This window comes from Schistocerca piceifrons, chromosome 1 (assembly GCF_021461385.2).
Source record: "Schistocerca piceifrons isolate TAMUIC-IGC-003096 chromosome 1, iqSchPice1.1, whole genome shotgun sequence".
In the NCBI taxonomy this organism is placed as follows: domain Eukaryota; kingdom Metazoa; phylum Arthropoda; class Insecta; order Orthoptera; family Acrididae; genus Schistocerca; species Schistocerca piceifrons.
The window spans coordinates 367,279,232-367,293,908 of record NC_060138.1 but is presented as its reverse complement, the minus strand read 5'-3'; the positions used below and the strand labels follow the sequence as shown (position 1 = coordinate 367,293,908).

At 38.3% G+C, this 14,677-nt stretch overlaps 1 protein-coding gene across 3 annotated transcripts in view; it reads right to left on the bottom strand.

Moving 5' to 3' along the window:
• Window positions 1–9,000: 9,000 nt before the first annotated feature.
• LOC124787791 (metastasis-associated protein MTA3) overlaps window positions 9,001–14,677 on the bottom strand; it is a 221,515-nt gene continuing 215,838 nt past the window's right edge. For 2 of the 3 annotated variants that reach the window (XM_047254701.1, XM_047254712.1), the window contains exon 17: window positions 9,001–9,748. In XM_047254701.1, the coding sequence (XP_047110657.1) occupies window positions 9,640–9,748 (109 nt within the window). In that variant the 3' untranslated portion in view covers window positions 9,001–9,639. The remainder of the gene's footprint in view (window positions 9,749–14,677) is intronic. The other variant, XM_047254719.1, reaches the window with a different exon arrangement.

Here is a 14,677-nt window from a genome sequence, read left to right as displayed (position 1 = left end):
TGGCAAGAGAATTACTGTCATGATTCTCATCAAGGAAATGATGTGGACGTCCACCTGTATTCATTATTAAAAAAAAGACAGACAGCATTGGTGATCCTGATGAACTCAAACTTTCAAATGTGGGTGAACATCTGCCAAAGAAAATTGTAAAGTACAGATGTCATCATACGTGCAGTACAAGAAAAGAATAAAAAAAAGAGTGAGAATAATATGCTCAAATTGCAATGTTGCTTCGTGTCTATAGATTCATGTTTCAAACTGTTCCCTAACATCCAGTAATTGAATTTTTGTTAATATTTTGTGAGTGAAATATAATCTAGTGATGATGTATATTTTTTATTTTGTTTTGCAGTGTCAATATTTACAATAAGGAAATTCCTACAAATTTGATAGTATCATCCTGCGGTCCGTGGGAAGCCATCTTCCCACATAAATTTTCAAAACAATGGGTGCTTAAATTTTTTTTTTGTTTTTGCATGGTATGGCATAGTTGGTTCATAACAAGTCACGGAACTACAAACTGTCACCTCTAATAAGCTCAGAAAAATGTGCCCACAAAAGTGTGAACTAATCAAAATTGCAAATTGTTTTAGTACCACAATGCATCTGCCCAAAAAAGGTTAACATTATACCTATTCGAAACTCATGCCATTTATTGATTGTCCACTTTTTGATAATACTTAATCAATAAATCAGAAACAAAATGGTTTAAATTAGTTTTTATCTTCACTTCATTTTGTGCTTACTAAAAGCCAGTCCTCCATGCTATAACTCCATTTAATCACCACTGCCACCACAGGTATTCATTTCTAAGCCTACTAGTACTTCTATCCTTATATGCTTCCCACTTTAAGCCACCTTTTGAACCACCCATAGCACTGGATATGCAGCACTTTTTGAATCCTTTCACAGCAAGTTCACTTGAGATTCTGCCCTAGACAGTAATGATACACTGACCCAGCACTGGTCTTGAGAGTTTCTTTAACGTCCACCCTGGAATCAGGAAGCCAGTCACACCTGAAGTTCTGAGATCAGGCTATCAGGAATTACCACCAGGTCTGCGCCGTTCTTTGATCAACTTCTTAAGTGAGGTACCCCCCTGAAGAAATCCACCATAACATTTTCCTTCTATTAACTCTTTCAGGGGCAATGGTTATCTCCAGGCACTCTCTCTTTCAATGGCGGCAGTTATAAATGTTAACCACCTATTTTACACAGTTGAGGGAGTTCTCCCTAGATGGCATGGCATTGGATATCATGCATTTTGCTTTCCTGTTGTTGATACAGCACAATTCGTTTGTTGCCTTGCAGCAGTTTTGTGCCGTTTAGTTGGTGTACATTTTGAAGAACAAATTTGGCACATATATACTACTTTCATTTCAAGTATGTATTTCCATATGTAAATTTAGTTTATGCCATGACCTTCAGTGCAATAGTTACGAGAAATAAGTTTATTTATTTCATATTTTTGCTAATTTAATCTAGGTTAGCACTGCTAAGCACCATGCAACTGGGATACAGCTTTCATTCAGTATGGCTAGGAGGTGTCTTAGTGATGATGAAATACAAAAGCTACTTTTCGAGGACCTTCCATCAGACTAAGATAGTAAAATAAGTTTGTTTAAAGACTCTGACACTGATCCTACATATGAACCTGACTGTGATAATATTGTGTTATGTGCTGAAGAGGGTAGCAATGAAGCAGATGATAATTTACCTGAAATTAATCATCACTTGTGCGATAATAAACAACCTTGCGTGGCTAAAATTCCATCAAATGATGAATCACTTTCTCTGTTCATGGCTAGACGTTCGAGACCACCACTGGTTAAAGCAACAACATCTGTGACAGTTAGTTCTTCACATATACAGCCAAACATCCCAAATCATTCTGGTACCTCTGGTGGATCTGGAAGTGTACGCATTGTTCAGGATGATCCTCCACAATGGAGCCAAATTTCAGAGTTGAAGCACTGCCTAATTTTGTGGAAAAAATTGGCCCTATAGCTGTTTTTACAGAGATGTCAAATCCATCACCACATAAAATATTTTGTGAATTTTTTACTGATGAAAGGGTAAAACATATTACATTTCACACCAATTTGTACGCCACACAAAACGGAAAGCCTTTCATCTTAACTACCGAAGGAGAGATAAGGGTTTTCTTAGGCATCAATTTATTTACTTATGAGTGTCAAAAAATTACAAAGTTATCGAGATTCTTGGTCTTCATCTCCAGATTCAAATGAGTCGTATATATGTGACTCGATGACTGTAAAACGATTCAGTTTTCTCCTCAGTCATATTCATTCAAAATGGCAACCCGATGATGCCTAAAAGGGGACATGCCGATTTTGACAAGCTTTTTAAAATAAGGCCTCTTGTTGAAATGTTGAATAAAAGGTATGCACAGTGCTATCAGCCTCATCAAAAAGTAGCAATTGATGAGTCAATGGTGAAATTCAAAGGCAGGAGCTCAATGAAGCAGTACATGAGGGACAAGCCTGTGAAAAGAGGCTACAAAATATGGATGCTATGTGATGAATCTGCATATAATTTCGAGTTCCAAATTTATACTGGAAGATTAGCTACAGAGAAGTCTGAACTGGGACTGGGTGGACGGGAAGTAACAGATTTATGTGAAGAACTTTATGGCAAAAATCATATCGTTTTTGTGGATAATTTCTTCACATCTTATGATCTTTTTGTCCTACTAAAACATTTTCAGTTTGAACGGTGAACCCTACATATAAATTCCTCCCAAAACTGAAGGAAGATAAAAAGATGAAATGAGGGGACTTTGACAGCTAAGTCAGCAATCATGGCGTAGCATTTTACAAGTGGATGGACAAACGAGCTATGAGTTTGATCTCTACTATGCATGGTCCAAGTGACACCATAAGTGTAAATAGGTAGGAAAAAGATGGATCAACTACTGTAGTGGTATGTCCCCGTGTATTGAGTGACTATATCAGGAGGAAGAATTTTGTTGACAATTTTGATCGTCTATAAGAGACTATGATTGTGATCGCAAAAGTAAAAAATGATGGCATAGGCTTTTTTCCCATTTTATTGATATGTGTGTAGTGAATGCATTTATCACACACAAAGAAACTGAAATGGAACAATTCACAAATAAATACTTCCGAAGGAAAGCGTACGAAGGACTGCTTGCCAAGGTAATTGTCCATCGCAGTGGCCTAAGTCAAAAAGGAAAGAGCATAACTCTCAATAAACATAAACCACATGTGGACAAACAAATCAGACTGGAAGGTAAGGCACATCAGCCAAAACAGGCCACATCAAGATGATGTGCAGTATGCAGCACACGTGCTGTTCCTGTTAGAACGGTGTGGATGTGTTCTTCATGTAATGTGCCTCTTTGTCTACGAAAATGCAAATCTTTCTTTCAAACATTTCATTCTCAATAATGATGTACTTTTGAGTTGTTTGTGTAAATAATTTCCTAAGAAAACTGTTCAAAATTTCTCAACAAATAAGTGACTAATGAGTATTATGTGCGGTGGTTAACAGAGGTAACCACAATTTAATTCACTGTATTTAAAAAAGTAAGGAATATTATAAAATAGTATTAAAATAAATTGTTTTGTTTGGTAAGAAATTTTATAATTTTGACAAATCACGTTTTCATTTTAAAAAATTTCCTGCCCCTCAAAGAGTCAAAAAATGTGTCATTAACATTGATAACCACTGCCCCTGAAAGAGTTAAGCAGAGTCTCTTATTCTGCTCGAAACAACCTTCAACCAATCTACCATCAAGTCATTTGTCATTCATTCCTTTTTGTGGCACCTAAAGATAAGTCCTGCAGGCAGTTTTTCTTTCGGTATCATTTTCTTGCAAAGAATTGCATATGGGGGCAGAATCCATCCATTTGCTTTTGCATCCAACATCAGTGTTATACTGGCCTCCTAACTGCTTGAACTTCTTATAGGAACACTTATGCACTTCACATCAAGAGTTAACATTTGATGTCATATCAAATTAAAAGGCATCCAATCTGTGTTGTCCATATGACCCAACAAATAGGCATGCTCTTTCCATAGAAGCCTTTATTCGAATAATTTGCAGAATAATCAGGAAACTTTCATTGACTTTCTCTTACACTTACTAAACAACCTACTGCTCTAATTTGTGAAACCTTCCCTGGTTTGGTCCCCTGAAAGTTTGGCATGTAGAAGTGGTGTTCCTTTAATTTCTTCTTCATCTCATGCTGCCTCCGAACATACTCTTCTGCGACACCAAATTTTCTTCCTGCTCTATAGTTGTTTGTAGCCTCTGCTTTATAAACCACTATTAACTTCAAAGTAGCATCATACTGTCTGCATGAACCAGTTGCGAACTGCAAACTTGTAGAACCATATTTCTCAACAGCTGCGGCTGTAATTGGTAGCCGTTATTGATCGTTACAATTTACAGCTATTACAGCACTGTCAACATAAGCAAACTAAATTACAGCCTGATGTCCTCTTGATTCACTACAACTTAATTGGCAGAAATCTAACAACATCAGACTAACACTGTAGCCCATCTTCAAAATCAACAGTGCTGTACAGCAGTCACAGCTTTAGGCCCATTGCTGAAGCTCATGCTTCATTTGCTCTGCTATGTCTAAAGTATACTGTGTGAACTTAGCATTAATTTGTCTCCTGGGCCAAGAATAGTAAGGGTCACTGCCAGTCAAGGCTGTGTATCTCGAATGCTTACAGACAGGCAATGCGTCAGCCATGTATAGCCAATAGGACAATAGTTCCAACTAGCAGATTTTGCATCTACATACTTGAGAATGTAATAAAACTGATTAGTCTCTTGCATCCAAACATGTCATCCAGCCACCGCTCTCTCATTGTGTAAAACCAGCAGCTACCACACCTTTCTTTCCCGTTATACATCGTAGTAACCATTCACAATATTGCTGAAAGAAACAAGTATGCCACTGGCCCCTATCTCCTGCATAAATGTATATGTTGCTGAGTATTTGGCAAACTTTGAAGTCAGTAAATTCTAACTGCAAATGGATTCAGGCAAACTCTGGTTTAAATGTGGTAGATCTTCATAAAAAGCCATGGTATGCAGTATACATTCCCATGGTTAGCAGCACAACAAAATTTAGTACCCACTTACGACTTCCCACCTTACATCCATCCCAGTTCACAGCCAGGCTGTGATATTGATCTCAGTGGCAATAGTTTAATCCGCGAATGTAAGATGATCCTGTATTTTTATAATGACGAATTTGGGAAAAACTTCATCTTATAGTATAATCAGAGTGTGTGTGTGTGACTACAGCATATTTATGTCCGGCAATATGCCTTTATTCATTGACTGATAAAAGGTGACTCAAGACAGTACTATCAAGTAAGCACTGCACTTGAATACTCTATTAAACACATCATACGCAGAAGAAAACTTTTCAAACTAATGTCCATAGGTACTCTGTCTACCACAGTGAATGTACGGCATGTATATTTGGTTTAGTCAGGCAGAGTTTAAATGTTTTGCAAACTACACGAGTGCTGCATCATGATACAAACCCAGACAATTTTCCATTGTTAGAATTTAACCATCTTTCATCACTTCACTTCAGAACATAAAATTCCAATATAGTCAGAAGCTTTGTCATTATTTTGACTTAACATTGCTTGACAATAGCTATTATTGATGGGTTTTGCTGCTAATATGATACAGCTGACTTTTCAGGCCCAGACCTCTGGCTTGACACAGATTGTGTAAATCAACAATATTTAATCTTGTGGTTGCAGCAGTCAAAAAAGTTGAAACATTATCATCTTCACTGTGACATAGCATATCACTCCATACATACATTTAGTACAAACAGGACTCGGGGATTAGTCCGTAAGTCTCTTCTGACTGGTCGACTGCTGCATACAAGGCATGATCCATGATTGTGATTCATGTAATCAATGTATCGTCAATCCATCCTGCCATTATTGTCAGTAGATGAATCATGATGAAGCCACTGCTTAACTTCCTAGCTCAGAAAAATCAGAGGAGACATATATTTGGTGTAATGAAAATATAGCAGTGCTTTAGAAGGTCATACTATGACAGTGGCAGTTTATGGATTGAATTCCTAGTGATGTTACATCCCTCGTGACAGCATTCCAGACATATTCAATAGAACAAGCAACATTAACAATCATTAAATTAGATACATATCTTCTGTACCTACAGTGCTCATAACACACAGTGTCATCCATCTTCATTGCAAGATGGACAGTCCCGTTTCGCCAAGACAATGGCAGTTTATGGGATGAATTCCAAAAGATGTCAAAGACATTAGGGGTCCTGACCACCGACATCTGCAGATATGTTCAGATGTGAAATGAGCTGATGCATTGGAAGTAAGGCAAATATCTGCCAGCCACAGCGTTTTCGTGAGAAATACCAACTCAGGAAGCGATGGGTTTGTATTTTGTACTGCTGAATCTTCAGTTACACACTGAAATGCTTGCAGCAAACAGATGCTGTCTAAAGTTTTGTATTGTTCACTTATGACACACATCATGTATACCAGATTTTCTGTTTCATATTATGTAAATGTGGGGTGCAAACACTGAAATGAACTGCATCCTACTGGCAAGATGGGACCCTGCCTGTGTGTTCTTTTCGATGCATTTGTACCAGGTGGTACATCATACCATTCTTTCCTTTGCTGTGCATATTTCAACACAGCTTTTCTGTATCCGTGCAACTTTTATGCCCTGCAGTTTATCCACTCATGTAGTACAATGTATTCTATACCTCAAACCCAGAAGAAGACCCAGAGTCATATGGCTGTATGTCATGCCAAGCTATTCCCTTCTCTGCCACCACTGCCTCGCGAGGCCTCATAAATCGTAATTTCCCAAGCATGGGTAAATTCGAGAAACACCCCACCCACACCTACCCACCCCAAAGCCCAGTGAATTTAATATTTGTTCTGCATTTCCATATATACTGACAGCATTTTACTTATAGTCTAAATAGGAAAATAAGATTGTTTAAGTAATTCTGAAGACAGTGGTTGATTACCTCATAATTTTTAAGGTAATAATTTTGTCTCAAAAGAGATGTAAAACCTGTTATAAATATATGTAGAAGTCGTTTGTACTCACAGATGAAAAGTAATGCGTACAGTTAAGTAGAATACACAACAAATGTCACTGGAAATATTATCCGTATCATTCACTATAAACGTAACTCTTAAAAGTAAATACTTTCAAATAACTCACTAAAATTGTATTTTAGTTTTATATCATCTTGTTCTCAGTCTGAATGGAAATGAATCATGGTCGACTCTTCAACACATAAATCTGCTAAAACATAGAGCATTGTGAATTTTACGTAGCATCGGCATATTTGTTAAAATATAAAATGAAAAGCCTAACATATTCAAATAAATAGAACTAGAGCAATTAACACAAGTGATGTCTGATTATTCATAACTGTTTTACAGCAGAAAAAATATTTTATTGCTTGTATGGGGAAAACAACACTTTAGAAATACACATTAAATATGAAATATATATATTGTGTGAACTGTACTTCATAAATTTTCCATCCACTGTGACGATCAAGATTCTTGATCCTATGAGTCAGACAACATACCTTCAATTTAAAAATATATTACAATCAAATTCGAGAAACATTCAACCTAGTTCTTTATGTAAACTTGTCAATTAGCACTGACTAAGTACCAACAAGGTTACAATTAAAACACAGGTAAAATTTGTCTCTGCTGCAGAACAGTTCCATCAAAAAGCTCATAAGCTACATCAAATATTATAGAAAATATTTTAATATAGCTTTTATTAATTAAATGGATCTGCTTTCTATGTTCACGAACAGTTGATTTCTATTTTTCAATTGAAAATTGGGCTGTAGGTTTCAGTGTTATTTACACATGTTGTAGATCCAAAGTGGGTCATAATAGTGTTCCACATTGCAAAATGAACTAAACTTCTATTTAAAGATGAAGTTACAGGAAAATTAACAAAAGAAGAATTAACAAAAATCCACTCTGAAACATAACACTATATGCTGCAACTACAAAATTGATATATTTGTACAGGGTGTCATATTTACCCTAATCCACATTAAAAACAAGCCAAATGACAAAATGAATAAACTTTGGGTATAAAAAAATCCTTTCTTCCTATTTGCTGTAATACTGACATTCTATGTGACATGAGCATACACACAAATTGTGATATTCACTTCCAACTTACCTACAATACTTCATAGAAAGAGAAAGTGTTTAATGATGAAAACATGGCTAAAAAGAAACATTCCTTACAGACAAGGTTTCCCAAGTCAATATCATTTACTGAAAAATGGAACTGTATGTGTGAATGTCTTGCAAATATAATGCTAGCACAGATGTGGTATTTTATTAGATATGGAATTACAAACTTGTCTGCACATCACCACATTGCCACTTGCATTAATGTCTTTAAATATGGCAATAACAGTCAACAACAGGAAGAAACAGACATATCTTAAATAGGATACAGATCTTGGGATGTAATATACATATATGTACAATAATGCAGAACAGGAAAGAAAAAAGTCTATTACTGCTTCCTTTCCCAAACCAATTCTCACATGGCAAAGGTCTCATTACATACACATTCAGATTCACCGAACAGTGCACTATGTGAGGGCCAAAAGCTTTCTTGTAACTAGCAATCCCATTTGAGTTATGTATCAATTTCTTGTCATAGGTGAGCAGTACATACAACTCCAGTCACTCCCCCCCCCCCCCCCCTCCCCCCCGAAAAAGAATTTCTTGGCACACACATTCAAAAAATCCACAATCACTCAAACAGCATGACAAAACTGTTCTTGAAGTGATTAATGACCTGCTTCCAGATACACAGGTAATACAGCGGCAGTTAACAGGACACAATAAACTTGTCAGTTTTTCATACCAATAAGCACCAGTAAAATTCACTCTGGATGTAATAATCGCGGAAGAGTAATTACGTATAAATTTTATTTGTGCTTCAAGTTATAAATGTGAATCATGAGCAAAATTTAACAATTTTCCACCATCAAATGTTACTTACATAAAAAAATTATCACATTCAGGTGGCAACTTATTGTAATGAGTAGTAAGAGGAATGGTAAATCGTTGATACCCTTCACTTTACAAAGAACACTCTTCTGGACAGCCTGTTTGTAACAGAGAAAGGCTGCATGGAAACACAAACACCACTTTTGTGCTACACATATTCCAATTATAAGGTGTCCGATAATAGCACCTGTTTTGACAATTTCACACTGAAAAATGTGTACAAGAAATCACCATCTGTTTCAGCACATACAGTTCTACCACTTGCTAGGTAGGCAGTGGGCAAGTATTTGTGCAGCAGTTTTTGTAAATAATAACTGAACATTTTGGTACAGCGAAAGTTACTATCTTCAGGACTTCACTTCACTTAAATGTCTTCAGAAGTTCACAGCACAAAATTCATGCATGTACACATGAATGAACTAATCATGCACACAAATCTGCATTACAGCAGCAAACACGAGATCCATCTTGAATCGCAGAGCAGGCTCCCATCTCAAAAGTATAAATTATTTTAACAACAGAGAGTCTGTGGATCATTTTGTCAGTCAAGAATAACCACCATTTCATCTGTCCCCTTGAAGTTGAGTTTTCTCCACGGTTTCCTGGCTGCCCGCCTCAGTTCCGTACCCGTCAACTGTCTTCTCATTTTCCTGAAAAGTATAATAATTTCTTTATATTTTTGCACATCTGCTTTTAGCAAAACAAAATACTATTACTCCTCCACAATTACTCAAGAACAGTTGTCTAGAAAGATGAAAACATTTGTGCTCGATGGGCACAGTAGTAGTGCCCACAACCACCATCTTTTTTCGTATTACCCTGCATACAAATCGATTAAGTAAAGGATGAACCTTGCAAACATAATGAGTGGGCAGCTTCAAATTTACAAATTTGAAACATACATTTTGATCCTTAAACAATTTAGAAAAGCCACAGCAGAACTAAACTGAATTGGTAGTGTTGCAATTGAAACTCCCCACCCCTTGAATACAAGTTCAGTATCTTCACCATTAACCTTATTTGGTCAAAAACATTCAGTGTTAAGGGGGAAGACATTTCTCAATGATTAATTTACAAACCCGATGAGTGAATAAATAACTATGGATGGCAGAGATGAGTCTTTTTTATTACATTGTAGGCAAAGATAAGACAACGAAACACTAGAAAGCAAGTATCACCAATGTTCAAACGGCGTTTATGACAATTATTAGCAATTTTATATATTCCACGTGGGAAAAATATATCTAAAAACAAAGATTCTGTACTTACCAAACGAAAGTGTTGGTACGTTGATAGAGACAATAACAAACACAAACACACACACAAATTTCAAGCTTTCACAACCCACAGTTGCTTCATCAGGAAAGAGGGAAGGAGAGGGAAAGACGAAAGGATATGGGTTTTAAGGGAGAGGGTAAGGAGTCATTCCAAACCTGGGAGCGGAAACACACACACACACGTATACCTGTCCCTTTTTCCCCCAATGTAAGCCTTTCCGCTCCCAGGATTGGAATGACTCCTTACCCTCTCCCTTAAAACCCACATCCTTTCGTCTTTCCCTCTCCTTCCCTCTTTCCTGCTGAGGCAACAGTTTGTTGCGAAAGCTTGAATTTTGTGTGTATGTTTGTGTGTCTTTCGACCTGCCAGCACTTTCGTTTGGTAAGTCACATCATCTTTGTTTTCTGTGAGATATATATATAAAATTTTTTTTGTGGTGGTGGGATTGGTGACATTGCATGCATGTGTACCCGAGTTGTTCTCATTTAAGACGGTGTTCTTCGGCAGACAATCCTCCCTGACTACTTTAAACATTTCGAGTACGGAATGTTTGAGCATGTGCCACTAGCAACATAATCCTAATTACCGAGTGATGGTGGCCTCTTTCCTATGCTGAAACTTACAAAGCAGTGGTGCAGTGAAAGAAACTGTCACTGAGCAGCTAAATAACTTGAGTAAACTTGAGTAATAAGTGTAGAAAAACTCATTTTGTGTTACAATAACTGTTTTGCTTTGTGTTATGACTAAATAGAAAACTATTTTTAGTTTTTCACAAGTCTCCAAGAAATTTTACCATATTCCCATAATTTCTGCAATTTTTTTTTTTTTTTTAATTTGAAGATGTTCCTTTCCTGAACTACACCTTTAAAGTGAAGGCACTGTTCTCATTATGTTGTGGAATATTAGTTCATTCCATATAATATATCTTCAGAGTTTATACCAAAGCCAACTGCACAGAACTAAAACATTGTAACGTCATGTTAAATGGTAGCAATGGGAAACATAATTCGAGACAGTAGTTTTTTTTTTATTTTTTATTTTATTTTTTTTAAGCTGTGTACTAGCAACAGATTATGAGCTTCAAAATGTAAAAACTACACATTACTAAACAACATACAGAATCCCCCACCCCCCATATTTTTTAAAGAAAAGGGGGAATGATGTAAAACTCTTTATCACCAGAGAAATCACTTTCAAGAAATCATTTCACAAGAGATATACATATAGATTAAACTAACAATCTGTTTATACTAGATAACCACATAGCTTTTTCCAGTTTGTCAAGTCAAATAAAACACATTACAGCTATTAAAGGACAAAATTGATAATCAAATACTGCTAATGGTTATTGTAATGGGAAAAAAAAGAGATTTGACTTGAAATGTGGTCAAAAACTTCAATAAGACAGTTTTATGCGTGTGCTCATAAATAATGGAATTGTGATAAAAACAAACAGATAACACAGTAATTTTACACTATCATAGTGTAAAATTCTATGTGGGATATAAACAACTAACACACTGACTGCTTTGGACGAGTTAAACTGTCATACTCCACTCTTCCCCAGGTGCTGGGCACGTGTTTAAAAACAGCCTGTGTGTTTTCTTTAAGCACTATTGACGTGTTTAGTTGTTCCCTTCCACTAACCCTCTCACTGCTGAAGATGAGTTACTTCCATACCTCAGTGAATAAAGAAGTTTGTGTGGTGTCACCGCCAGACACCACACTTGTTAAGTGGTAGCCTTTAAATCGGCCACGGTCCGGTAGTATACGTCGGACCCGTGTGTCGCCACTGTCAGTGGTTGCAGACCGAGCGCCACCACACGGCAGGTCTAGTGAGACGTCCTAGCACTTGCCCCAGTTGTACAGCAGACTTTGCTAGCGATGCTACACTGACAATTATGCTCTCATTTGCCGAGACGATAGTTAGCATAGCCTTCAGCTACGTCATTTGCTACGACCTAGCAAGGCGCCATTACCAGTTTATATTGAGATTGTTATTAACGTATCAACAAGAGCGATGTACACCAATTATGGATTAAAGTTAAGTATTCCAAGATCTTCGTACTTTATTTGCAATTCTCAAGACATTGTCCTGTTCCAGACCTCACGCCAGTCTGCGTGAGCTTAAACGCGTGCCTTTCGGCTACCTCTGAGTGGCTTGGCTGTCTTGCCAAGTCACTACAGTTGGCGACGAGGATGGGATACCATTCCAGCTCGATACCGGAGCTGCAGTTTCATTGATCAATAAAGACACGTACAAACAACTGGGCACACCTCCGTTGCATGCCGCAAATGTTAAGTTAACTAGCTATTCCGGTCAGGATATCCCTGTGTTAGGACAGTGCAGCCTTCTTGCAACATACAAGAAAAAAACAAAACTTGTGTCATTTTACGTTCTTCGTTCTTCTTCTGCAGTGAACTTGTTTGGTTTAGATTTATTTCAGTTGTTTAACTTGTCTATAGTCAATCAGGTCCTATCAGTGAACCAGACTGTGCCTTCAGTGTTTCTCATCTATGTGAAGAATTTGCAGACATTTTTGCACCGGGCCTTGGTTGCGCTAAGAACTATAAAGCGCATTTGGAACTGAAAGTAAACGCGCAACCGAAATTTTTCAGGGCGTGCAATGTTCCCCACGCATTGCGTGATGAGGTCGCAAGAACATTACACGATTTGGAATCACAAGGTGTGATTGAACGTGTGCAGGCTTCCCTCTGGGCATCACCCTTAGTAATTTTGCCAAAACCTTCCGGAAAATTGAGACTGTGTGTGGACTTCAAGGCAACAGTGAATCCACAACTAGTGATTGCCAATTTTCCTTTACCCCGCCCGGAAGATCCTTTTGACAAACTGTGCCCGGGTAAATATTTTTCGAAGTTGGACCTCGCAGATGCGTACTTGCAAATACCGGTGGACGAAGAATCCCAGCGCGTCTTGGTGGTTAACACGCATCTTGGTTTGTACCGATTCAAAAGACTGCCATTCGGGTGTGCATCCGCCCCTGCATTGTTTCAGCAATATCTGCAAACTGTTTGCGCCTCGGTCCCTACTGCAGCAAACTATCTGGACGATATTGTGATCTCCGGAAAGACGGAAGAAGAACATTTAGCCAATCTCAGAACATTATTTCAGGTCTTGCGACAAAATGGTCTTCGCCTACGGAAGGACAAATGTGTGTTTTTTGCTCGTGACTTACCCTATTTGGGACATGTAATCAATGCCCAAGGCATACATCCCAGTCCCGAGCACCTCCGTGCCATACAAGACTTGCCTTCGCCGCAGAATTTGAAGCAGCTACAGAGTGTGCTGGGAAAAATAAATTACTATAACAGATATGTGGGCCACGCCTCTTCCATTTCAGCTCCGCTTCATCGCTTACGCCGTAAAGGTGTTCTGTTCGTCAGGACGACGGAATGCGAACGCGCCTTTCGCCAGTTGAAATCGGCGTTGCTTTCTAATATTTGCCTTACGCCTTTCGATCCCCAGAAACCCCTTTTGTTGATAGTAGATGCATCGGATTTCGGGATCGGTGCTGTGCTTGCGCACAAAGATGGATCACATGATCGCCCTATTGCCTCTGCATCCAAATTGCTCTCGTCTGCGCGAAGCAATTATTCCCAGATAGAGAAAGAAGCTTTGGCTCTCGTATTTGGTGTTACTAAGTTTCATGATTTCTTGTATGGTCGTCACTTTACCATCATCACAGACCACAAACCTTTGACGTCACTTTTTCATCCGAACAAGCCTGTACCTCCACGTACAGTGCAGAAATTCATTCGCTGGTCTATTTTCCTCTCGCAGTACAGCTACGATATCTTGTATCGGTCCACTGCTAAGCACGGCAACGCCGATGCGTTGTCCCATTTGCCTGTTGCTGTGGATAGAGCATTCGATTCTTCCAAACTTGCTTGCATGTTCATTGATGCGGAAACTGATGACGTGGTCGAATCGTTTCCGATTGATTTTCGTCGTGAAGCTACAGCCACGGCTGCTGACCCTGTCCTTGCTACCGTTTTGCGTTTTGTTGCTGCTCGATGGCCCTTGTCAAAGTCACGGATCGAGGATCCATTGGTTCGCCGATTTTTTGCTCACAAGGAGACACTTTTGGTTCGACGTGGTGTTTTGCTGTTGCATTCTGATAATGATCAGTCCAGGGTTGTGGTCCCACATTCGTTACAGTCCTCTGTCTTACGGCTTCTACACCGAGGACATTGGGGTATAGTGCGCACGAAACAACTTGCTCATCAGCACTGTACTTGGTTCGGAATCGATGCTGCGATTACGAATATGTGCTCTTCTT